Source organism: Acanthochromis polyacanthus, chromosome 18 (genome assembly GCF_021347895.1).
Source record: "Acanthochromis polyacanthus isolate Apoly-LR-REF ecotype Palm Island chromosome 18, KAUST_Apoly_ChrSc, whole genome shotgun sequence".
In the NCBI taxonomy this organism is placed as follows: domain Eukaryota; kingdom Metazoa; phylum Chordata; class Actinopteri; family Pomacentridae; genus Acanthochromis; species Acanthochromis polyacanthus.
The window spans coordinates 25,468,420-25,494,978 of NC_067130.1; the positions used below are offsets into that span (position 1 = coordinate 25,468,420).

Below are 26,559 nucleotides of genomic sequence, written 5' to 3' on the forward strand. Positions count from 1 at the left end.
GGCGTGAAACACTTGTTGTGTCATTCCCAAGAAGACTCAAGGCTGTATTCAAAGCTGAAAAGGGTGCTTCTACTCAATACTGAGCACAGGGTCTGAATACTTATGACTATGTGATATTTCAGTTTTTCTTTTTTAATAAATTTGCAAAAAAAAAAATTACATTTGTTTTTTTCTGTCAAGATGGGGTGCTAAGTGTACATTAATGAGAAATAAAATGAACTTTTTTGATTTTGGAAAATGGCTGCAATGACACAGAGTGAAAAACTTCAAGAGGTCTGAATCTGTAATTTTGTTTTCAGAGCAATGTCTGGCACAGTTTTCCTTCACTATTAACAAAGTTCTTTCTCATCTCATGTTATTTAAAGCATGTTAAGACCAACTTGTCTTCTGCCTCTACGGTCTGTGTTTTGTCCATTCTGCAGGTATCTCTGTATCTGGAGCTACTCAACTCTGTTCTGCAGTCATTGGCCTCACCAATCTCCAAATGATTTACTGTTCTCATATTGTACATATTCTTTGTAGAGAGACCACAGCTGAGAGTGAAAAACAAACTTTATTAATATTCACATTTAAAGTCAAAACATCACTGAAACCAAAGCACAACTTGAGACCCTATTCTGAATAATCAGTTACAAAAACAGTGACAAACAATGTACATGTATGAATGTCTGACACAGCCCATTGAGAATAATACTTTTAGTTCAGTAACAATTACTCATTCTATGACAATTGCCATCATTTATGTTTTAAGATCTCATGGCTAGAAATCCCTTAATGTTGCCTTTTAAGCGAGTCATTTGCAACATTTCTGAGAATAATCTTTTATACTCACTAGTGTAATGTAGTGGCCCTTTACTATAGTTTAAAGCCTCAAAGTCTGCCAGTTTTAATGCCAATCAGACACGATAGCAGCTAACCATTACATCATGAAAAAATTATGGTGAACTTGTAATCTGACATCTGAACCAGTATTTCAACCTTAAATGTTTTGTTTGGAGAAAAGAACAGGCTAGATTTTTCAGGATGCTAAAAACCAGGCATACGAACATACGTGGGATGGGGATGTCTTAAATGGAAATCTCTCACTACAAACGTTAAAATTATACTAATCAATTTGGGATTTCATTTTCTTGTGTGTGTGGAATACATACAAAGTAACATTTTTAAAAGACAATTTTCATGTATACGATTGAAAATGCACAAGTAGTAACAAAATGAAAAAAATTTCACTGACCGTTATTCCAGTCTGCTCCTGAGTTAATTAACTTCTGGTGTAAATGTAAGACATGTTCCTTTTTCAATAATGGGTGATTTTTATTTTTGGGGGGCTGCTGAGTAAACTGAAATTTATTTGTGAATGGAATTTTAATTTTGAGTATGTAATCCGAATTTAAAGACATTCAATTTGGAAAGATGAAGCTGCAAAGACATCTTGTTCTTCCATTCCCAGGTCAATGATTAGTGATGTTGGTCAAAGAGACACAATGACCCTGTAGATTAATATAGCCAATAGCATTGTTAAAACCCATTTTACTCAGCATCCCAAAAATTATCAGACTCAATTGAAAGAAATGAGGAATTATCATCTAAATGATTCCATTTTAAAATCAACATATAACATGATGAATTTGAATTTGATGAACGGCACTGCTGTTAAACTACTATCTGTTTTAAAAGATCAGAAAGTTGTGCAACAAAGACCAACTACAGTAAAGCTTACTCTATATGGTCAACGACAGATGGGCAACTTCCCTTGGTAATGTAAGTTCAAAACAAACAAGGAAGAGAAAGCGTATCTTCAGTAACATTCTTGCCTGGGCTGTAAGATAAAATAGAGATCAAGGTTTCTTACTACAGGAGAGGCACAGAGCACTGGCAACCATTTAGTAGTCAAAACATTTCATGATGGCGTCTCTGTCAAATTTGAAATTTAGGAAAGCCTTGGAGGACAGCAAGCGCTCACAGTCTCTGCTGTCAACTGTTTGATGACTGTTAAAGCTGTCTGGAGCCACATCTGTGAAAAGAAAATCAGATTTCATTTGTCAATAAGGTTCATTTATACTGAAATCTTCGAATTCTGAAACTATGAAGAAAGGAAGATTGTTGTATTTAAATGTACTCTTCTGGATATTCATGATGAACTCTAATAAATTTGACACTCTGCATGTATTATTTCACTTATACTATATGTTAGAGTTGCACGATAATGGCAAAAAAACTGTCATTGCAATATTTTGCTTTTCTGTGACACATTGTAAAGTGAAAACACTCTGGAATTTGGATTCTTCAATGGACAGGACCTAGGCCCAATCCTTATGATCCCCAGCAAAGAGTAATCTGGTTTTCCTCTGCCTTTCATTGATGAAGGGTGTCCCTGTGTGACTTCAGACCAGCTTCATGAAGCCGGTTTCCAATTGTCTTTGCCAAACAAGTCACATTCCTCCACAGTGCCCACTCATTTTTAAGGTCCCTGGAGGTCTGACGACGATTCTTGACACAGGAATGGATGAGTGCACAGTCATCTCGTGGGGTAGAAAGATGCTTCCTGCAAGCTCGCAATTAGGTAGCACCATGCTGGGCTTGTTTTTTCTTGGTGTAATGAGTGGCTGTCTTGAAGATCTTCTGTTTTTTGGCTACCTGTCTCTCACTCATGACAATTTCCAGCAGGGCCAAGATGGCTGCTTTTGTGGCTTCACAAAATTCTTTTGTTTTAGGCGTTATATGAGAGCTGACAAGTTCTGAGTTATGCTACGGCTCTACAAAATGACCTCCAGCAGACCACTGGTGTGAATGTCTCTGATCAAACAATCAGAAAGAGATGTAATGAGAGTGGTCTGAGGGTCCAGCGTCCTCTAGTGCCCGCTGTGCTCACTGGCTGGCACCGTGGAGCTCGGCTGGCATTTGCCATAGAACACAGGAATTTGCAAGTCCACCACTGGTGCCCTGTGCTTTTCACAGATGACAGCAGGTTCACCCTGAGCACATGTGACAGGCATGAAAGGGTCTGGAGAAGCCGTGGAGAACGATATGCTGCCTGTAACATTGTTCAGCATGACCGGTTTGGTGGTGGGTCAGTGATGGTGTGGGGAGGCATATCCATGGAGGGACGCACAGACCTCTACAGGCTGGACAATAGCATTCTGACTGCCTTTAGGTATCAGGATGAAATCCTTTGACCCATTGTCAGACCCTACATTGGTGCAGTGGCCCTAGATTCCTTCTGGTGCACGACAATGCCCAGTCTTATGTGGTAAGAGAACTCATGCAGTTCCTGGAGGATGAAGGAACTGATACCATTAGCTGGCCCCCACGCTCACCTGACCTCAAGCCAATAGAACACCTTTGGAACATTATGTTTTGTTCCATCTGACACCATCAGGTTGCTCCTCAGACTGTCCAGGAGCTCAGTGATGCCCTGGTCCAGTTCTGGGAGGAGATACCCCAGGACACCATCTGTCGTCTCATTCAGAGCTTGTCCCGGCATCGTCAGTCATGCATACAAGCACATGGAGGCCATACAAACTACTGAATACTATTTTGAGTTGCTGCCAAAGAATTTCAGCAAGATGGACTAGCCGGCCACATCAGTTTTTCACTTTGATTTTGGGGTGTCTTGAATTTAGCCCTCCTGGGGGGTTGATAATTTTCATTTCCATCAAACAATGTGGCACTTTTCATTGAAACCACTGAACCACTCGTTGATTAGTTTTTACACAGCAAATAGTTTTTCTATTTGACTTTCAAAATATGGTAATTTTATGATTTGTGTGTCCTTCATGAAGCTCTTTGTAACATAGATTTTCAAAAGTGTTCCATAAAGTTATTATTATTATTATTATTATTATTGTTATAGTCACCTAACAACTTGTAAAGCATTTTACTATTATTTAGTCAAGAGGGCTGAGGAGACTGGGTAACATCGTAACTGTATAAACCATACCTCTCTCAAAACTGTCTTGTAGTCTTCTGGGTTGAAGCCTTGTATCTTCCTTCTGTAAAAAACAGTTTAAGAATGCATAACCTGTAATTACACAATCACCCGAACAGGCAAAGTTAAAGATTCTCAAATTCCACATATCCGATAAAGGTAATTTCAACACTTCAAAACAGATCTGCAATTCACTGTCAAAAACTGTCTGCATGTAGTTCAGGAATGTTATTTTACTTTCTGACTGGTACCTGGTATTGAGATTTGAGTTTTTCTCTTTTTCTACATCTGAATAACATGTTCAACATGTTCTGCTCAATAAAAACAGCAATATGAAACAAATATGGTGTTTGATTTACTGATATGGTATTCACCTGCTGGTTGTTGGCGGCACTGTCACTGGCTCCTTTCTTCGAGTAAGGGGAGTCCTGGCTTTTCTTCCCGTTGCCTTTCAAATTCGGTTTCTGCAGAGCAAAGAGCAGATGATTAAACTGTGATAAATTGTGGATGTACCAACTTTGTATCAAGCCACTGACAGATTCTAAATTCCATTTCAGTTCTGTAGCAGTAAAAGTTACTGCTACAGGACATTGTCAGTGGTACTGGCTTTGAAGAGTTTGGGAAAATTGCATGATACCGAAGTTTGCACTCTATGAAAACAGCTAAGTAAAAATAAAATTAAAAACAAAAGTATGTTCTATAAAACATAGGGAAAACAGGTCACAGATGAGTGATTTAATGTGTCCTGTGAACTTTATGTGAGGAGCAGATCAATTAGATGACAAGAGATAGTGGGTTCATAGATCAAGGGGCACCAAAATGTATTCCCTTGAACTTTTTCATCCACAATTTTAATAACATTTCATCAAATTATGAGGAGATTATGAGCTGTAAGCTGTGATCATGAATATTAAAACAAATAATGGCTTGAAACATTTTAGTTTATGTGTACTGATTTCTAAAATATATAACAATCAGCCACAATTTTATGACCACTGACAGGTGAAGTGAATAACATGCTCAAGGTTATTACCCTCAGCAGGACAATGAACTCCAATACATCACAAAAACTGCTCACACAAAAACTGCTCAGGAGTGGCCCAGGGAGTGGCCCAGTTCACCTGGGTTGCACACTCCTCTGATCCAATTCTTATTGAGCATCTGTGACATGTGCCAGGATAAGTCTGATCTAGGTAAGTCCCATATATACGCATCCCTTTGAGCAATGTTTGATGAAATATATTGAACTTTTTCCACCATATTCCAATTATATGAGATGCACTTTTGTAAGTAAAAATCATCACAAATTATTCTCAGCTCAATTTCACAGAATTAGAAGTAGAAATTATGCTTTCTGGGACAATAGACCCTGGTAGGGTCTCTAAACACAGACTGGTTCAAAGGGAGGGGCCAAACAAACAAAGAGCCACTGAAAGAAATTCAAGGAGCCCCTGTTCCCCATCCACATTAGGTAGACCAGGGCCCATTTCTGCAGCCAGGCCTGAGGGGAGCAATTTCATTTGGCTTTTTTGACAAGAATTTCCAAAAAAAGAACAAAAATGGCATGAAAGAAAAGATAAGATCAGGTAAAACTTTATTAATTCCAAGAGAAATTTTTGTGACACAAACACATGAAGAGTGCCTCTCACTGGCTGCTACCTGGGACGGCAACAGAAATGTAGAATTGCAGTGTTCAGATGTGCAAGGCAGTTTGAGACCGATTCACAGGGTCAACGCTGTAATTGTGGCCAAGGTGACTCTACTAAATACTGAACTAAACAGGTGAATAGTCATGCTATCATTTATTTTATGCTTAATATCTTAAATTATTTTGAATCACTTTGTGGAAATATATTGCCACTTTGACATGAAAGAGTGTGTTTTATAAATTCATGTCAAAAATCTAAATTTTATTGGACATGATTTAGTTTTGAAAAACAGTAAAATGGGAAAACTTTTTGTTTACGCTTGTTACCAGGGCGCCATAAGCGAAAGGTGCTAGATTAACTTTGTGTTTAGATTAATAGACCTGCGTGTCTTGGACACTCTGGTAAGGAGAGGAGCAGAGCTGATCATCACATGTAGGTCAGATGAGATTGTGAGGAAGGCTGATTATTACTTTATTTCTTGTACTGGAGCTCAATTTGCTCTAAGCTGGAATGAGCAAGAGACACAAAAGCTGACCCAATACTTGGAAATGAAGTGCAGATGCTTCTCAAAAAACATGACAATAATTGACCACAAGGTGATCCTATAATAAAGACCCATAAATTCCATTTGGAAACAGCCATGCCCCTCACAAAATCTGTCCACCTTAATGGGCTCTACAAAAGGTCTCTTCAACCACAGAAGTCTGTCAAGATTTTTCTCTAATTTGTATAATGTGAAAAATAGTGAAGTGATATACTTTTTCAATTTGGACTGCATCAACATCAAAACATCATCAAAATATGGCACATTCTACATTTAATTGGCAAGAGTGGACAATAAAACACAGCCACCTTCTACATAACGTTTTTGCAAAGCATAGGACTGGGCAGGAAATTTAACATAACTGACCATTCGTACAAATAATAAAATGTTGATAAGTAACTTCAGGCCATCTTAGGAAATACATTTATCAAAGCATTTTAAGCCCAACCTATGGGAGGCACCACAAATGAGCAGCTCAAAATCTGGAGCTATATTGAGCGGTGCATCCGGGAGTGGTCTATTTACCATTGCCTGATGAGCAATAATGATAAAACTCAGTTTAGACATCCAGCACCATCACCTATACATACTGTTCATAGTGACTTTGCTTAGCTTTGTTAAATCTGAAAAACTTAATTTCAATATTGTTTTTCTCATCAAGTATGTCTCTGACTGGCACCATACCCTATAGTTGTAAAGCTCTCATTGCTCCCAGTCACAGGAACAAAATTCAGTCTCTTAGGGTGAACAATAAAGGATTTATGTTTGGTTGATTGTCAGAATAGAAAAAAAAAAAACATTACAATTTTTTGACCAAATTTACACCACTATATAACTTAAGCATAACGGTTAACTGTAAAAGTCTGTATTTTCCCCAACCTGGTTCAGTTCATACTGGCTCAGTTGGCCCAGAGTCTTCTTTTGTTTTGTCCAGCTGTCTCCGGGGAACACTTCAGTCCCTGCAAGCTGGCGTGTTTTTGACCTATGAGATGAAAGAAAAACACGAAGTGGATATATCATACTGCACAGGAAGGAAGGTGTGAGTCAAATAGTGACTGTGAAATTGGTGAATCACTTCAGTATGTATGTACATGAACTGCCTGTGTGACTTTACTATGCCTGTGTTTAGAGCATTGGAGCAGAGAAACCCAAAGGACGAGCACCAAAAATAGTTGCAAGCTGGTGCTGTCTTAGCGTGACAAAAGACCTGCTCAAATGACACATTTGATGGCCCATTCAATGCAAATAAAAAGACACACTGAAGCTTATGATGTGTTTGAGCTCAGTGAGTAACATATGAGTGCTTTGAGGACTAAATACCGCAGCATGCTCTATAAAATACACCACAATAAAATTTAATTTTAAAAGTTGTGTTGCGCTGTCTTTCTCTGTAAAATACCAAAAATTTAAGTAATTTGTCATGGTCACCCCTTAGGTCTCTTTAGAAATTCTTCTATGATTTTGGCTGGTGGAATGTTCCTCTTCTGTCAAGCTTTTGCAGACTGGCAGTCACTTTGTCTGCTAGTATTTTGCTTTAACCACAGGCATTCATGGTGCCATCTATAAATGTCCTCTTGTCAACACCTTCTGCACTCATGACTGTCATGACTATGCATTCACCCTGGTAATCATGACTTGGTTCGTGCCAAACATGCAGGACCCCATCGGAGATGAAGAAATGTATGAGTTGGTCTCATATATGTTGGTCTCATTTGACCAAACAATGTACTTCCAATATCAGTTATGCTTCTTAGTAAGCAAAGTTCTAGCTGTAGTTAAAGTTCTAGTTGCTGTTGTAAACTTGGTAGTTTTGGAATTAAAATCCAAGCAAGTTTTTCTCTTGGCTGCTATCCTTAGAGGTCAATGGCATGTAATATCTTTTATACTGTCTCAGTCACAGAAACTCTAATCTGAAATAATAACTTGAGTCAAGTCTGAAGCATCGACCCGTCTGTCTTTCAGAGCTAAACTGAGCAAGCAGCATGCCGGCTGTGCACTGTGTTAAAGAGGAAGGCACTATGGTTCATCTTCTACCTCACTATTGCTGCAACTGTGTTTTGACTGATCCACTATCCTTTTCCATCTCTGAAGTCTCACAATCAGATTTTTCAGTATCTCTGGGAAATCTTTTTCCATGTGGAGCCATAGCGTACACATCAGAATCAGCAATAACAGCCAAGTCAGCACACAACATAAATGGAATTTGGTTTCGGCTGTTGGTGTCAATCTAGGAATAAGGAAAAGAGAATAATAAATAACTACAGAAAAAATGCATGTATAGATATATAGACCTCTTGAAAAGAATATACACAGTAGTGCATATCAATCCATCAGTCGATCGATAGAGACAGCATATAGGTCCAAAACGGAAAAAGTCTGGTGGTAAGGGGTCATTTTTTACCATGTTCATGCTATTAGCTTAAGTGGTAATCACAGGTACTTTCAATACTGCGGCAGTGATTAAAGGTTTTCTAATTTGTGTGTCAGTGATCATACGTGCATTCACTTTTGTTGCATTGACTTTCTATATTGAGACCTGTATTTTCAATACAGTCTTTCAAATGTATTTGCTGTTGATTGTTTACATGAGGAGATAGTTGACTGCTAACTTAGAAACAATAGAATTAATGAGAGGTGATATAATTTGGAATCATTTGACTGAAGTGACATTGCACAGTAGCGTAGTCAATGCTGGATTATCTGTTTTACTATATTCACTGTGAGCACAGAGAATATAGTAAAATGTTCTGTAGTGCTGAGGGAAATTGCAGGATCAATAATGATTGTCTGTGGGTTTAGCGTTAACGAAAAACAGAACAGTTACTCTGCATCACTCTCACAATACTTGATATTCTCATCTACAAACTGTTTGAATTTTACTACCACCTATATATGTAGTATATTAATGTCAGAGCCTTACACCATAACAGTAAATTTATGAATCAATTGCAATGTTAGCTTGTACTTATGTATAAATAAAACTGAATTGTTTTTTGACACTGAAAAGTGTTTTTACCGAACATTGTCTGAAGGTTTAGATGGACTACTGCTGTTGTTTGCCAAGTCCTCATCACTGTCTGTTGACTCTCCTCTCAGTTGGCTGATCCATTCCCGCAGCGGTCTGTACAGATGAAGTAGAAAGAGGGCCATCAATACTGGTCAGCTGCTTTAAATTACATTTTCACATGAAAACATGGCAAGCACATAATATTTTTTCCTGCTTTTGTTTGAATGGATTAGAGCAAAGAGTTGCAACATTTTATGTAGTACCTTCAGATGTGCTGGTATTGCTGAACAGAGCCATGTTAGCCATTTCCTGCTATTTCAAGGTTTTACTGATAGGTTAGGCTCTTTATTCTGGCTCTGCACTTACAAGACGCACAAGACTGATGACGACAATGGATGATTCTAGAGTAAAAATAACAAAATGCTACTTTTTATACACACACCTTATGAATGGAATGGCCATAAAAAACCTGTTTGGGGCAAGTCCAAGTTTAGACTTTGGGGTCATGTCATTCCTGTGACAGGGCAGCTTCTCAATAGGAAACCATTCGATGTTCTACAAGAAGAGTAGAACAAAGTCATGAAATATTTGTGTTCGCTACAGATAACTGGAGATCAAATGTATAAGAGAGGAATTCCTACTCGGATTTCTTTCCTTGTTTTGGGGTTGAACTTTGTGCTCTTGGGTACTCCTGGTATGATGTAGAGCCGCACTAGCTGGTCAGTGATTTTCTGCTCAATGTACATGTCTTTGCAGATGCGATTCTTAATGTCAAAGCCTGTTTCCTCCAACACCTGGAAAGCAAATATTATTTGAAGCTATAAATTACTGAACAATGAATGAAAAACATCAATTATACAGGTTTCTTACAATATTAAGTTGGCCAAAAGTAAACAATAAAGATCTGTGAGACTTACTTCACGGACTGCACAGTCATAAGGAGCTTCATCCTCATTAACTTTGCCCTTTGGAAACCCCCAGCCTGATTTTGCAAGGTAACCCTGAACAAGCAGCACCTGAAAAGAAAAAATATGTATCACTTAACTGCTGTACACGTGATGGTTTCACACAATAGCACTAGATTTACACTGGCAAAGGGTGTGACATTGGATGCTTCATAAGGTAAAGTACAGTTAAATTTCACAGTGTAACTATAGCTATGACAACAAGTGAACACTACGTCAGCTGCCTGCTGACGGTCACATGACTGCAATCCTACTACAAATCCACCGCTGTGAACGTATCGGGACTTATCCATCAGAAATGATACAAAAACATTCTATGCCGCCATGATTTCTGATCAACAACTAATAAACAAATGCTGCATTTCTAAAAACAAAAAAACCCAAAACACTGTATTTCTGACAATGCCATATGGGGGCATGAATAGACTTGGCGGAGTGCTTTTCAAATTTTGTCTGTGTACAACACCAAAATTGATTTGAAATGAAGTAATCAAAAAGTCACTGAAGTGCAGACTTTCAGGTATAACTCAAGGGGTTTAACACAAACAACTTAACTGCTTGGGAATTATAGCCAGCTTTTGCATAGTCCATCCATTTCCATAGGCTTAAAAGCAAATCTATAAGAGATGGAAGACTACTTATTTGAGTGTGTGGAAAGTCAACCAGAAGTCAGGTGTTTTCTTTTGAGCTTGGCAGACAAGGCTGTTAATGCCCAACAAGTCCAAATATGGGGAAGCAGGTCATCTGGGAATCTCATGACAAAAGCCTGAAAAACTTTTTAAGGGTATGCGCAACTGAGCAAATTACATTTGAATGATTAAAACGCCATATTGTAATCTGGTATCTGGTTCACTTTTATCTATCTGTAATGAAGGTCAGCTTCATTACTTATACGTGAGGTCACATTCTGGAAAAAAGACATAATATGACAAGAAAATGACTGTGGGAAAGGTTCAATTAGTGGAGCTTTGGAGCCAACATGTGCTGCCATGTGCTGTTTGCTGGCTTCTCCTCACAGCACAAGGTGAAAACCCTGGTGAGGTGTACATGACAAAAAAACAACAGGTTTATTAACATGATTAAGTGACCAGCCTTAATAACTGAATTATTATAGAAGTGGGTATGGGGCATTATTTTAAGAATGTGTAAACTGAAAAGTTTGAGATGACCCACCTCTCTTTTGTCACCTCAGATGTTCCAGCCAAAAGTGTCCCTGTGGGCTGGAACACCTTTCTAAAGGTTCCGGGAGGAACCAAGTGTAGGTGAGGAGAGGGTGAGTAGTAACCTCTTCAGGTCATAAAATAAATACATTGCTTGATGAGGATGTTGGTAGTCGTTTTAAGGAAACATACTCAGTTTTAATGTTTGTTGTTATTATAGGTAAAAGTAAAGATATATTATATTTTTGTGAACTTCTTGTGTTTGATTATTTTTGGTTAACCCTTATGTTGGTAGGCCTGAGGGGCTGATTAGGGGCTGCCTATAAAAGGCTGGCAGTTGAGTGAGAGCGAGAGCAGAGGGAAGGAGTGTCACAACACACACGTTAACCACCTTTGCTGTTTGTGTTCTTGTAATGTGAATGTTGGTGAATAAACACCTGGTTGGTCTGCACCTTATCCAACCGCAAAACAGTCATCCTAACAACATCACTGTAGCATACAGAAGCAACCTGGGTCTTACTGTTGTTTATCCATCGTTTCTATCGGCTAAAGATGAGGCCTATGACTCTGTAGAAATTTAATTATTAAATAGTTAATATGTAGATAGCCAGCATTTAACACATTTATAATTCCTCTAATTCCCACTGCTCCCTTTTCCCCTATTTTCCCTCACCCTCCATTTCCACCCATCCTATGCAAAACACAAACATGCACAGGACACACTGGAAGTCTTGTTTGTATTTTCTTTCTCACTTAAACAGCCAGGGCTGTGTATGAACACTGAATTTTAATCAGGACTACACAGATTCGACAGGCAGTGCTACGAGATTTTCTCTGAATTTGACTTAAACGTCATTGGATCACTATGGCTAAGTTTATCAATAAGACTACATAATCACCACACCACTTACTGAGATTAACAGTCAGTTATGAAGGACGTTTTCTGCCAGTGCACAGACATCAGGTATTAACTGTAGAGGGTGTGCTCTAAAGTCTGGACACATAGGAAATCTCATTTACTATAATTTTTTTGCCTCCATAGATTAAATATGGCTTTGTGGAAAGAAGAAAGAGTTGGACGGGTACTTCTCAGTGGATGTGAAGGATGGACATCTCAAAAACAGCAGATGAATTTAATTTTTTCAACAAAGCCATATTTAATGAGATTTCTGATGCTTCCAGACTTTAGACCTGTAAAGTCCGTGATTCTGGAGAAGGATAGTCGACAGTTCTGTGCACTAGCACAAAAGTGCTCAAGCACAGCAGTGTATAGGGTATGTCTAAGTTACTCTACTTAACATTTATAGAGCCAGCACTGTGTAAGAACACTTGATTTTTTTTTTCAGCAAACACACAGAATGGACAGCGATCAGACTATTGAGAGATACTCAAGGAAACTAGCAAAAGGTTGACTAGATTTAATTCAGTGCCTTTTCCTGTCAGTTATGAGCACAGTGGCAATAGAACCAATTGAAATGATGGCAGAAATGTAAAACTGAAAGCTTGCATAAAAAGTATGTTCGCAACAACTCACATTTTCTAGTGATTCATCAAGAATTATTGCCCCGTAAGTAGGTACACCCATCTTGTACTCCTTCCACTGCTCAAGAACTTTCTGCACATCCTCTCCATGAGGTAACAGAAATGGGCAATGATGAAAGAGTTTCTAGCTGTCAAGGAGAGTAATTCTAAAACATGTCTACCATCATGAACCAGCATGAGCACTAGTTTCATTTGCCCTCTCACTCTGAAAAAGAGCCATATGAGGCACTGTGATTGTTCATGTCAGTTCATGTTAAAAAATAATTTAAAAAAAAAAAATCACAGAATATTTTTAAGTGGTTGTTATCAGAACAAAAATGCAGTGAAAGTTCACAAAATGGTATGCTATGGAATGTGTGCAATACAGTACAGTGGATATCAATAAACATTATTAAATGTAAAAGCAATCAGGTCATTTAACATTCATCATGTAAGGATATCAGCTTTGGCAAAGTCTCTTATCCCACAGTGAGGAGCTCCTGGAGTGTTCTGCATGCAGAAATCCAGGTAGAACCAGTGGGCCAGCTCGATCTGGAAGCACAGTCGGATTGCATTGTCTCTTTCTTCACTGGGGATGTGCAGGATGAACCGGCTACAGGAATACAACAGGAGAAAGAGTCTCAGGGCTGGTATCTGGTGTTGAATGGTTTTGTGTCTTAGTGTTTTGTGTCGACATATTGATAAATCTCTGTTATATACAGTTCCTTATGAATTTTTTAAGTTTGATGTATTTTCAAGGTCTGACTACAGACATGTAAAGGCTATAAATTTTCATATTTGTCTGTTTATGTGCATGCACACACACATACACACGTATGCGCGCGCGTGTGCGTGTGTGTGTGTGTGTGTGTGTGTGTATATATATATATATAAATATAAGAGAGAGGGAGTGACATGTACGGGCTATAAATTTTCATATTTGTCTGTTTATGTGCACATGCACACACACACCCGTATGAGTGTGCATATGCATATATACATATGTACATGCAGTTGTAAGCAAAACTGTACATATACTTGTCAATACTAGAGTTTCCAGTGAGCCCTAGAACTTAGCACTGGGATTTAAGTCAGGGCTTAGGGGAGGCCCATCTACAATCATATCTGAAGCCTGATTTTGTCATTTCTTTGTCATTTTTGACGTGTTTGTCATTGTCTTGTTGGACAATTATGAGGAAAGCCAACAAATGCTCAAATTTAGTAGAACCGCACCAAATTTGTGAAATGTAGTGGTCAAGATCCAACTGTTGCTTGTCAGAAGCTTATGGATGCCTACCAAAATTCCCCAGTTAAGGTGGAAAAGGTCAAAGGACAGGGTAGGGCCATGGTAGCTGCTGCTCCCTAACTGTATGTTATGCCACTCTGCTTGTTCTATGTTTCACTTGAGACTGTTTAAAACACTGTTGGCCACGGCTTGTGTCTTCCAGAATGCTGTGTGTCCTGCTGATAAACATCTAATAAAGTATTGACTGTGTCCACAGTCAACAACAACCAACGCAGGTCAAGTGACTGAGCTAACGAAGAACTACCAACACGTCGTAATTGACGGCGCTCGCTCTGCTCTTGCACAATGATTTTTAATGCGTATCACAAAAAATAAATAGCTGTTTTAATGACGACATTTAAATGTGCAATTACAAGTAAACAAAAAAGACAACGGTAAACTTCAGTAAATCATCGAAGTACCTGCAGAGGTCGTCCAGTACACCGGAGGGGATCTCCACTCTTTTTGTTTCCATGTTGGTTGTAAACATGCCGACTGCGTCTCAGAGCGGCATCTACTACAGCCACTAAAGCCGCTAGCTACACCACACGTCTTCACATTCTCACCGTAACTCAGTGGATGCCGGCGTTACATGAGCTTCACTGAGGTACTTTATCTCAAAACCGAACACTTCTGATTCCTCCACCAGGAACTGCGCCGAATCTGTTGTTTGTGCTGCGTTCAGGTGACATCGGATAGATGAAACCAACTGCATGATACTGCTTTAATGGATTACGAGCATTCTCGTCGTCTGTACTACTGTACCATTACTGATTTCGTAGAGAGAAAATCAAGTTGGTTGTGTGGGGACTGGAATAAAATGCATTGATATTTGAATACCATAGCCGCCAAATGTCTGTTAAATTACTTTGAACTGCAGACTTTGATTATGTGTGGCATTTTGAGGTTTCAGGAAATTTATTGCCGAATGTGATGTATCAAGGCTTTCCAAAGAGTCTCACTGTAAACAGGATGTTGACATGAATGTGGTGCACAAGTGGGAAATTCAGAATTCCGATATTTCAGATTTGACCAGAACGCCGCGTTGGTTTCTAACCGGAAGTTAATCTTTCAATGAGCGGATACCGGTTTATAGTCCATTGTTCCATTCAGTAGATGGCGATGTTGCATTAAACGAAGCACTACCCCAGTAGTCCACTTATAGTGTGATTTCGGGCGAGGGAAAAGGTGGAAATTTGATATCCACCTCTAAAGTTTCAGTACTGAAAGTTAGATTCTCACAATAACTCTAATCCCAGACAAGATTATTGTCTATGTGTTTCATGTTTAAAGAGAAATTTTTAGAGCACTTTGCTCTCACTTAATAGATGATGGAAAATTTTAAAAAGCAGGAAACCTGAAAACATAGGAACAGAGGGAAGAGGAACATATGCACAAAAGGTTTCCATTCAGAATAGTCTTGTTCGTCATTGTTTGTTATTGATATTGTTTTAGATGTATTGGTCTTTGTATTTTCTCCCAGTTTCTCTCTTCTGCCTTCTGCTTCTACACACATTTAGCTGCAAGTTAGATAATGGCAAGATATGTGCTTCATGTAGTTTTGTCAGGAAACATGCTTTTCAAAGATGTGGACATAGGTTCCTAACCTAGAGAAATTCATAGGCTGCCTTAAATGACCAGATCAGATACTTTTGCCCATGCTTACAAAAGCAGCAATCATAACATATATTTGAGAAACACACATAATATAAATAACTTCAGTTAAGTAAATTTCAGTCACTTTATAAATCATGATCTGCTCTGATACTCAAATTTTGCAGAGATGGGTCAGACAATCGGCAGAAAAGTCTGAAAAGAAGGTCAAAAGATAGCTATATCAGCTCTTTTGAATAGCCGGGATGCTCAGGAGGTCATTGCTATCCATGTCAGCTTCATCAAACATTTCCAACATCCCATCACCTTAAAGTCAAGCTTTACAGATGTGAGAGAACAACATCTTTTTGTTTTGACACATCAAGCTTCTGTAATATTAAACCAAAAGTCAAACTTCAAAGAGGTTCATAAAAGCTTGAATACTGAAGATACAGAAAAGATTAGGCAGCAGTAGATGTTTGAACTTTTGGTCCTTCAAGTGTGGATCCTGATCGGAAAGCTGAGAGCCTGAGCATCTGGATGGAGTTCACAGGCAGTCGGAGCATCTGCTGGGATATGGAGTAGCTTTGCTTGATCCAGGTGCTCAGGGCACTTTTGGCAGGAGCTGAGGTAGCCAGGCTGCTTAGGGTTCCTGTATAAGGTTGATCCAAGCTCCCTTTACTGACCTTGATGATGCAAAGGTGAATGTTATCCTCTTTCTATTTGAGCATGGAATATAAGCAAATATGCGGTTGTAACCACCATGCTGTGGTGTTGTGATATTTAATTTAGACTTTTTGATATCAAACAAAGTCACAGTTGTTTGGTCACATTGATGACTAGATTTAAAGATATGGACTGGGTTTCCTAAACATGAATCTAGCCAAATAAAATTCTGTAGCTCTTTAGTTTAGGCTGTAGGAGTCTAACACTTTAGACTGAGGGAAGCACAAATACAGAATAGACAACTAAAACCAATCATCTTTTCATAAAACAAGAAAGTATTTCCCCTATTTGGAATGACCCTTTCATTTTCTTTCCCGTCTTACTCACCAGATCCCTTAGATTGGGTGTGCAATCCAGGCACAAAGACAGGCAGAATCTTAGCTTGTTGCTTCAGCCCCTCTACAGTCACTGTAGTTGTGTACAAAGATGTAGGGCTGTTTGGTTTTCCTTGGATGCATATGGATGTAGTCCAAAGTTTACACATTTATAAGGATCACAGGAATTTTATATATCAGGATGACAATCACATTCAGAAATTAGTGGAGTGATAGCCTGAATCTACGTACTGAAGGTCTGAACATTTGGAATGAAAATAGTGTATAACATTACAAGAACACGGAATGAAAAAGCTGATTAGACAAGCCTACTGACAAATTTTAATTAAACCATTGATCATCAGTTATGTTGGGCCCCTTGCCTCTACCACTGCTTAGTGGACCACTTCCTCCCTCTTTCTTTCTCTCTCTGGTTGTGGTGAGGCTTTTATTTTAATTGATATTATGATAAGTGATCCAATCTCCTAGACTGTACAACTCAAGTAATTCAACAAGTGTTTTGCCAGACCAAAACGGATCTGTAATCCCCCCCTCAGTGCCCAATGGACACACTACTGCTGTTGCTATATGCAATGAGAAGTTGTTGTAATTTGTGCAATCTTTTATTCTTGCAGTTCAAATGATGGGCTGTGTTACTCTGCAGATGGTAACAACTGACTTGCAAAAAGTTTTCAGAGAATTTTCAGGCCAAACTACAGCTTCCTATCCTGATGCCAGTTGGCCAGCTGGAAATTTGGATCTGTGGTCAGTGTACGTGAGAGGTAAAGGATAATGAGGGACTTTTGAATTGTTGAATGCTGAGGAATAGCAAATTCATTGTCTCATAGTTTTAGTTTAGGGGTGCTACTGCAGTTCTACTTTGATTTTGGAGATGAACAGTAGTTTTTATGTTTATCTTTTAATTTTTGGTAAGAGTGAAGTTTGCTTTTAGTTTATATATATATATATATATATATATATATATATATATATATATACATACATATTATGGCATGCCGTTTAGGAAATTATATATATAATGAAAGTCGATATATATATAATGAAAGTCGATATATATATATAATGAAAGTTGATATATATATAATGAAAGTTGATATATATATATATCAAGTTTCATTATATATATATCAAGTTTCATTATATATATATCAAGTTTCATTATATATATATCGACTTTCATTATATATATATATCAAGTTTCATTATATATATATCAAGTTTCATTATATATATATCGACTTTCATTATATATATAATTTCCTAAACGGCATGCCATAATATATGTATATATATATATATATATATATATATATATATATATATACCTATCCCTATATATTTCTTTTATTTTAGTAGCACTCTTCACTTCAATTCAATTTCATTTATATAGCATCAATTACAATTCAGATTGTCTCAACATATTTTACAGAACTCAAATGTCCTGAACCCTCAAAGCAAGGTCTAAGGCAACAGTGGCAAGAAAAACTCCCTTTTAACTGGAAGAAACCTTGAGCAGAACCCGACTCATATGGGGAGACTCATCTGCCGCTGGCCATACGGGTGAGAGGTACAAAGTTAGAAAGAGGTAGAAGGGGTGGGCGAGGGGGAGAGTCAGGAAAAGAGGTGGGGTGGGGACAAGGAAACACATAACACATATTGGCATACAGTCATGATATGACAAACATAGATGATACACACGTGGACAAAATTGTTGGTACCCCTCAGTTAAAGAAGGAAAAACCCACAATTCTCACTGAAATCACTTGAAACTCACAAAAGTAACAATAAATAAAAATTTATTGAAAATTAAATAATCAAAAACAGCCATTACTTTTGAATTGTTGATTAACATAATTATTTAAAAAAACAAACTAATGAAACAGGCCTGGACAAAAATGATGGTACCTCTATAAAAGATTGAAAACTATTTGACCAGAGTGACATGATTAACTCAGGTGTGTCATTTAATTGACATCACAGGTGTTTCCAAACTCATAATCAGTCAGTCTGCCTATTTAAAGGGAGACAAGTAGTCACCCTGCTGTTTGGTGAAAAGGTGTGTACCACACTGAACATGGACAACAGAAAGCGAAGGAGAGAATTGTCCCAGGACATCCGAAAAAAAATGATAGACAAACATCTTAAAGGTAAAGGCTATAAGACCATCTCTAAACAGCTTGAAGTTCCTGTGACAACAGTGGCTCATATTATTCAGAAGTTCAAGACCCACGGGACAGTAGCCAACCTCCCTGGACGTGGCCGCAAGAGGAAAATTGATGACAAATTGAAGAGACGGATCGTTGGAATTGTATCCAAAGAGCCCAGAGCAACCTCCAAAGAAATTAAAGGTGAACTCCAAGGCCAAGGTACATCAGTGTCAGATTGCACCATTCGTCGTTGTTTGAGCCAAAGTGGACTTCATGGGAGACGACCAAGGAGGACACCACTGCTGAAAAAAACTCATAAAAAAGCCAGACTGGAATTTGCAAAAATGCATGTTGACAAGCCACAAAGCTTCTGGGAGAATGTCCTTTGGACAGATGAGACCAAACTGGAGCTTTTTGGTAAGGCACATCAACTCTATGTTCATAGACTCAAAAAGCAAGCATACGAAGAAAAGAACACTGTCCCTACGGTGAAACATGGAGGAGGCTCAGTAATGTTTTGGGGCAGCTTTGCTGCATCTGGCACAGGGTGTCTTGAAAGTGTGCAAGGTACGATGAAATCTGAAGACTATCAAGGCATTCTGGAGAGAAATGTGCTGCCTAGTGTCAGAAAGCTTGGTCTCAGTCGCAGGTCATGGGTCTTCCAACAGGACAACGATCCAAAACACACAGCCAAAAACACCCAAGAATGGCTGAGAGAAAAGCGTTGGACTATTCTAAAGTGGCCTTCTATGAGCCCAGATCTGAATCCCATTGAACATATGTGGAAGGAGCTGAAACATGCCATTTGGAGAAGACACCCATCAAACCTGAGACAACTGGAGCTGTTTGCTCATGAGGAGTGGGCCAAAATACCTGTTGACAGCTGCAGAACGCTCATTGACAAATACAGAAATCGTTTAATTGCAGTGATTGCCTCAAAAGGTTGTGCAACAAAATATTAAGTTATGGGTACCATCATTTTTGTCCAGCCCTATTTCATTAGTTTGTTTTTTTTAAATAATTATGTTAATCAACAATTCAAAAGTGATGGCTGATTTTGATTATTTAATTTTCAATAAATTTTTATTTATTGTTACTTTTGTGAGTTTCAAGTGATTTCAGTGAGAATTGTGGGTTTTTCCTTCTTTAACTGAGGGGTACCAACTATTTTGTCCACGTGTGTACATACAAAGTGATGCATAATGAATCATGCATAGTGACTGGGGATATCAAGAACAAGCCAACATTGAAGCTGATTCATAAGTTTACTGCTATGGTGTAAGGCTTTGGCATGAAATATTTTGCATATATAGCTGGTAAACACACTCCACAAAACTATAAAAGCAACACTTTGGTTTTTGCTCCCATTTTTTATGAGATGAACTCAAAGATCTCAAACTTTTTCTACATACACAATATCACCATTTCTCTCAAATATTGTTCACAAATCTGTCTAAATCTGTGACAGTGAGCACTTCTCCTTTACTGAGATAATCCATCCCACCTCACAGGTGTGCCATATCAAGATGCTGATTAGACACCATGATTAGTGCACAGGTGTTGCATTTATATTTTTGTTGAGTGTAAGATGCAAACAGTGTGTAGATGAGCATAACAAATATAGTAAGGGTGATGCAGAGTAGATTGGTGGAAATGGGCAGCTGGAAGCAGTGGGCTGAAGGAAGGTCAGCAGCAGCATTCCACAGTGGACATGATGAAGACTAAGCCAGTTGGTGGGACAGCAACCACAGATCAGAAGCATGCAGCTCTGGGACCAGGGACACTCCTAGAAGGACACAGGGGGACACAAAGTGAATGCAATGCAATAATGGTGTATGCAGTAAATACATAGGTAATGAGAGAAGGGCTCAGTGCTTCGAGAGAGGTCCCTTAGACCTAGAAGCATAACTAAACAACACTAAAGAGGAAATCAGTTTCCCATTTGCCTTTAATCTCTTCACATTTTGCTGTGAACTTGACTTGCAACTGAATACCTGCATTTCACTGTAGAAATCAGCGTTTGTTCTGTGTTTTTTTTTGTTTGTTTGTTTGTTTGCTTTTTTTTTTGTGTTACTCATGCTACCCTATAGCCGGGTGGTAACATTCCCTTTTAGTTTTCACCTAAATAATTTCCTAAATGGCTTTTGTCTCTGACATCCACCTTCTGGCAAACTGACAATGTGTTTTTCCTACCACATTGGAATTGTAGTGGTATGTTCATTAACCGCTGCTAATCTGCCATGCAATCACGACTTCTCTTTCTGGCACAAAAAAGAAGTGTTTAAACCCACTCTCATTAAATGAGAACTGCATTTTGAACTTCAGATTTAGCAACCTTTACATGACTTGTTAACCACAGGTGAGTTTTAAATTACAGTATGTGAGGCAATAGCGGAGGTATTTAAATAAGTGAGTAATGGTAAACTGATATTTTCCTATGTGCACACATTATCAACAGTATTAATTTACAGTATATTTAACTGCATTTAATGTTGTCATTTGACGTAGCATGATGGTGCTCTGACTGTATTTTGCAAAGTACTGTACTGCAACTACAGTCAGGCGAAGTGATCATACAAAGTTGGTCATCATCTCTTTAACCCTTTGATGCACAAAATGGATCTAAAGTAACCCAAATCCAATGGAAAATGGGTATCTCATTGACCCACACTGCGCATCGATGGGTTAAATCATCCCAGAGTTTTTGAATGTAGCTACAAGCACATTCCTGTCAAAGTGTTGGTGTTGGCAACAGATGGCTAATCACAAACACAGACAGGTCTGGAGCTGCATATTTTACACTAGAAAAGCGGACTGTATTCCTCAACCAATATTAAGTGTTTAAAATAATAACACGCAGTAAGAGCAACATAGCTGTCTCATCTTGCTACATCAGCCAAAACCATGAAGAAAAGCAGCAAAAACTACTGACCATATGAATTTTAGTTAAAGGCTTATCAATACCTTAGCTGGGCTGCAGTGGCGTAGTGGTTAGCACTTTCGCCTTGCGGCAAGAAGATCCCCGGTTCAAATCCTAGCCTGGGATCTTTCTGCATGGAGTTTGTATGTTCTCCCTGTGCATGCGTGTGCTTTCTCCGGGTACTCCGGCTTCCTCCCACAGTCCAAAAACATGCTGAGGTGAATTGGTTACTCTAAATTGCCCGTAGGTGTGAGTGTGATTGTTGTCTGTATATGTAGCCCTGTGACAGACTGGCGACCTGTCCAGGGTGTCCCCTGCCTTCGCCTGAATCAGCTGGGATAGGCTCCAGCAACCCTGCGACCCTAGTGAAGATAAAGCGGTGTATAGAGAATGGATGGATAGATTTCCACATAAGATACTGAAGAAAATGTTCAAGTGTCAATTTTGGCATCAGGTGACAAATGTTATTAAAGATTTTGATAAACTATACACTAGAGAACCTGAATATTTACAGAATCTATCAAAATTAATGGTAATTTTGTTTTCAAAATTTATTTCTCAAGGCTAAGCATTGGATAGATGGACTGCCTGGCATTGGTTCATGAACAAACTTTTTTAAGATAGCACAGTGTAAAGCAAACAAAAAACATGGTATATTTATACCGATCAGGCAAAACATTATGACCATTGCCTAATACCTCGGGATTATAATGAAGTGTCTGTCTGTCTGTCTGTCTGTCTGTCTGTCTGTCTGTCTGTCTGTCTGTCTGTCTGTCTACTCCTGACCAGTTTTTGTGGTGTGTCGGAGTGCGTTGTCCTGCTGAGGGACTACTGTTACTACGGGGGTTGGGGGCTGTGGATTGGTGGGCTGCTTGACTTGCAATGTTAAGTGAGTGTTAAATGTCAAACATCTCCATGAGTGTCAGGACTAAAGGTTTCCCAGCAGAACGTTGCATTGTAACAAGACAATGAGTGTTATTCACTTCACCTGACAGTGGTCATAAAGTTGTGACTGACTGGTGTATATGTTGTATGTTTTTGTGTATTTCTTTTGTTTTGAATTGTTCCTGAGTGTTCTGAATGATAGGAGAAGTTGCATGTTTAGTCCATTTCCTTGTGTAATGTTTTCATTTTGAAGGCAAAATCTTTGCGTATTGCAGCCATAGTGTGCATAGTGTGTCCTTAATAAGTAGTTGAGTTTGTCTGGGGGACAAGGGCTTCAGGAAGGAGGATAGCTTCCATCTATCTCCCTGTGTATCTAACTTGGGATTTCCGTACTGAAGCCCTCTGGTTAAGACGCACCTAACTGGAATTTGGAGGAGAAAATATGAACCACATGCATTTAGATGAAACACAGTGCAATCCTGCTTTTGCCAATTTTTTCTGCTATGTAGTCTGTGGGCCGTGCTATTTTCTCTCCAGAGAAGTAAAAGTATTTTGAATGATCTGTGATCACTCAGACCATACAAGGTGTTTTATCACATTCACAGAGTCTTCAGTTAGAAAACCAAAGCTGATTTTTGAAAAATGATACTGTGTACTGTATCGAAAGTTGATTTTCTGTCACAAAACTAATGAAGTATTACCAAATAAAGCAAAATTTCTTCCAGTTATTTCACAATCCCTTTGTTAAGTGAACCAAGAAATTGAGGAAGACAAATCCATAACAGAAAAATTTCTGTAACAAACATATTTCTTCTTGCCGTCAGTCAGTATCAAAAAGACTTTTACCCAAGAGTAAAGATCTAACATAATATAACAAACACGTATTATACTATATATATTGTAAAATTGCATGCAAAAGTTTGGCTCCACTAGACAAATTACACTTTTTGCAGTGAAAATGAACAGATACAATGCTCACAAAGGGCTGCAATGTGGCCCAGAGGTTGGCACTGTTGCCTTGCAGCTAGAAGATCCCAGTATTCATGTCCCGGCCTGGGCTAGGGATCTTTCCGCATTGAGTTTGTATCTTGTTCTCCCTGTGCATGCATGGGTTTTCTTCGTGTACTCCCACAGTCCAAAAATATGTTCAGGTTAACAGGTGACTCTAAATTGTCTGTCGCTGTGAATGCAAGAGTGCTCGTTTGTCTCTCTATATAGCCCTGTGACAGACTGGTTACCTGTCCAGGGTGTCCTCTGCCTTCACCCTCAGTGTATAGACAATGGATGGATAGAGAATCTCTACAACCAACATAGACTATGACACACATACAATAAAGCAAACATACAATAAAATTTGCACTTTTTTTTCAAAAAAAAGTTTTTTATATTTCATGAACTCAGAACATAGAAAAGTAAGTATTTTGTATAGTAACAATGCACCTGTGGTGTCTGTAGTTGTTTATGTGCATGTTATAATAATCAACGGTAAATATTTGGGGATTAAGCTGTTACTTAATTACCCTTTTATTCAATTCACTTACCAGTTCCGCCAGTTCACAACATTTGTCAATCCACAGCACTTCACATAGTAAGGTAAAGACTTTATGAATATTAAACAGAAAACCCAACAGTCCAGCGTTTCCTTTGGATTCCCTGTGAGCAAGCAATTGGCGACAGTGGGAAGGAATCAAAAAATGAAAACTTTAATGGGGAGGGAGAAAATCCCTCAACAGAACCAGGCTCTGGCCATGTGAGAGTGGGGATGAGGGGGGGTCAGAGAGTGATTGGGGTTGAGATAGCAAATGGTAAACATAACAGTACATGAGAAAACAATACATGTTTTGGAGGTCTGAGAGGGCAGAGACTGCAAATACGAGACATGTAGCTCCAGATCAAAAAACATCTGCAGAGGAAAGTTTTAAGCCTAATCTTAAAAATAGACAGGCTGTCTGCCTCCCAAACCCAAACTGGGAGATGATTCCACACCAGAGGAACTGATAACTAAAGACTCTGCCTCCCATTCTACTTATGGAAAATCTGGGAATCACAATTTAAACCTGAGACTGAGAATGAAGGGCTCTGTTAGGATGATTTGGTACAATAAGATCATTAAGGTAAGATGGAGTTTGGTCATTAAGAATTTTATGTGCTTGAAAAAGGATTTTAAATTCTATCCCAGATTTTGCTGGGAGCTCATGAGGAGAAACTAATACAGGGGAAATCTGACCTCTTTTACCTTTTAGAAGTCTGACTGCAACATTTTGTATCAGATGGAGGCTTTTAGGAGAATTTCTGAGACATCCTGATCATAAGGAAATACAATAGTTCAGCCCAGAAGGCCATTCTACAGCCAACTTTATGTGAAAGTTGAAGGACATGTCCTCATCAAAAATAACTCCAATATTCCTCACAATGCTTTCCAGAGTAACTATCGGATAAAAGTGTGTGTTTTTTAGGTGTTTAGTGCCAAATACAAGATTCTCAGTTTAGTCTGAATTTAACTGAATAAAGTTACAGGTCATCTGTGTCTTTATGTCCTTCATACATGCCTGGTGTTTGACTAATTGAGTTCATTTACTTTGATTTTCATTTAGACTTTATAGATAAAGTCAACTGGTGTCATCTGCTTAACAATGGGAATTTATGCAGTGTTTCCCAATAATATTACCCAAAGTAAATAGTATTGCTTAAACACAGAGCCCTGTGGAACTCCATGATTAACTCCGGTGTGGATGGAAGGATCATTAACATGAACAAACTGAAATCTGTATTATAAATATGATTTAAACCAGTTTAGTGCAGTTCCTTTAATCCCAATATCATGTTCCAGTCTCTCTAATAAGATGCTATGATGAACTGTATGAAATGCAGCACTGAGATCCAGCAGAACAAGCATAGAAACTAGTCCACTGTCTGAAGCTGTAAGCATTTAGTACGTCATAACATCAATCAAGAGTTAAAAAATAGGATGAAAATATGTTTTTCTGTGAAAAACAAGGAGAAACTCAGAGTAGGAGAGTGGTGTGTATAAGATGACAACTACTGCTGTAATTAGCACTGTGGAAATGGCTACAGCATAACTTTTGTTGTGTATTGCACATTGTGCAATGAAGAACTGTGAAAAAAATAACATCTAATGGGAAAAAAATAGTATGTGCAAGTGTATCTGTGCAAGCAGCAAATAACTTTTTTTTTTTTAAGAAAGCTGGTTTTCTATATTAGGCATTATAAAAACAGTAATGTAAGTGATGGTGCACTTCTGGATATTGCAAATGACTGAACATGTACAAAAAATATGGCTTAATCATGCAAAAAATGACATACAAGGTGCAGTGGTATGTAAATGTGCACTTACAGTAAATAAATACAAGGTGCATAAGTTAGTAGTTAAGCTGCTATTTGGCAGTTAGGGTACAGACCTTAAAAGTGTTTGGCAGAGCTCACTTCCCTTCACTTTTGGAATAAAAGCCATTTTTCAGTTTGTTTTTGATTTGATGGACTTGAAGTGTCTACCTGAGGGCCGTGGATCAAACGGAACAATGAACAGCGGATAATCCTCTTCATTGTGTCGATTATCCTCTGGAGGGGTCTCCCATTCCCTGCTGAGCAGCAGGTGAAACACAGCAATACAGTACACCCAGCACACTCTCAACAGAGCAGCGTTAAAGGATACAAGTAGCTTTTCAAGCCATTTTGACTCACACCTATGCAATTCCCTTAAAATATCAATTTTTTTGCCGATCTTGATAAGTATGCAAAGTTTCACACATTTTAAAGTACTTCTAGGCCTTTAAAAGTTCAAATAAAAAAATCAGTCAAAGAAAGAATAATCGACTGAGCAACAGAGGCCACATGAGCCTTGAAAGTTCGTTGTCATTGATCATGACATCCATG

The 26,559-nt window shown here is 38.5% G+C and overlaps 1 protein-coding gene across 1 annotated transcript; it reads right to left on the reverse strand.

Annotated features, from left to right (window-relative positions):
• Positions 1-534: 534 nt before the first annotated feature.
• On the reverse strand, positions 535-14,749 carry dcp2 (decapping mRNA 2). Its single transcript, XM_022220148.2, has 11 exons — positions 14,482-14,749; positions 13,236-13,387; positions 12,788-12,915; positions 10,046-10,144; positions 9,770-9,922; positions 9,571-9,683; positions 9,138-9,242; positions 7,001-7,103; positions 4,303-4,392; positions 3,941-3,992; positions 535-2,014 (listed from the first exon to the last, which is right to left on the reverse strand). Exons 1-11 carry the CDS (start codon positions 14,547-14,549, stop codon positions 1,884-1,886), a joined length of 1,194 nt encoding a protein of 397 aa, XP_022075840.1. The 5' UTR covers positions 14,550-14,749; the 3' UTR covers positions 535-1,883.
• Between the last annotated feature and the right edge of the window lie 11,810 nt (positions 14,750-26,559).

Coding starts and splice junctions, on each gene's coding strand:
- dcp2 (XM_022220148.2), bottom strand. CDS start 14,549: ATGTTTACAACCAACATGGAAACAAAAAGAGTGGAGATCCCCTCCGGT. Junction 9,684..9,769: donor AAACAAGGAAAGAAATCCGA/GTAGGAATTCCT, acceptor CTCTTCTTGTAG/AACATCGAATGGTTTCCTAT. Junction 4,393..7,000: donor GCCAGTATGAACTGAACCAG/GTTGGGGAAAAT, acceptor TTTGCTCTGCAG/AAACCGAATTTGAAAGGCAA.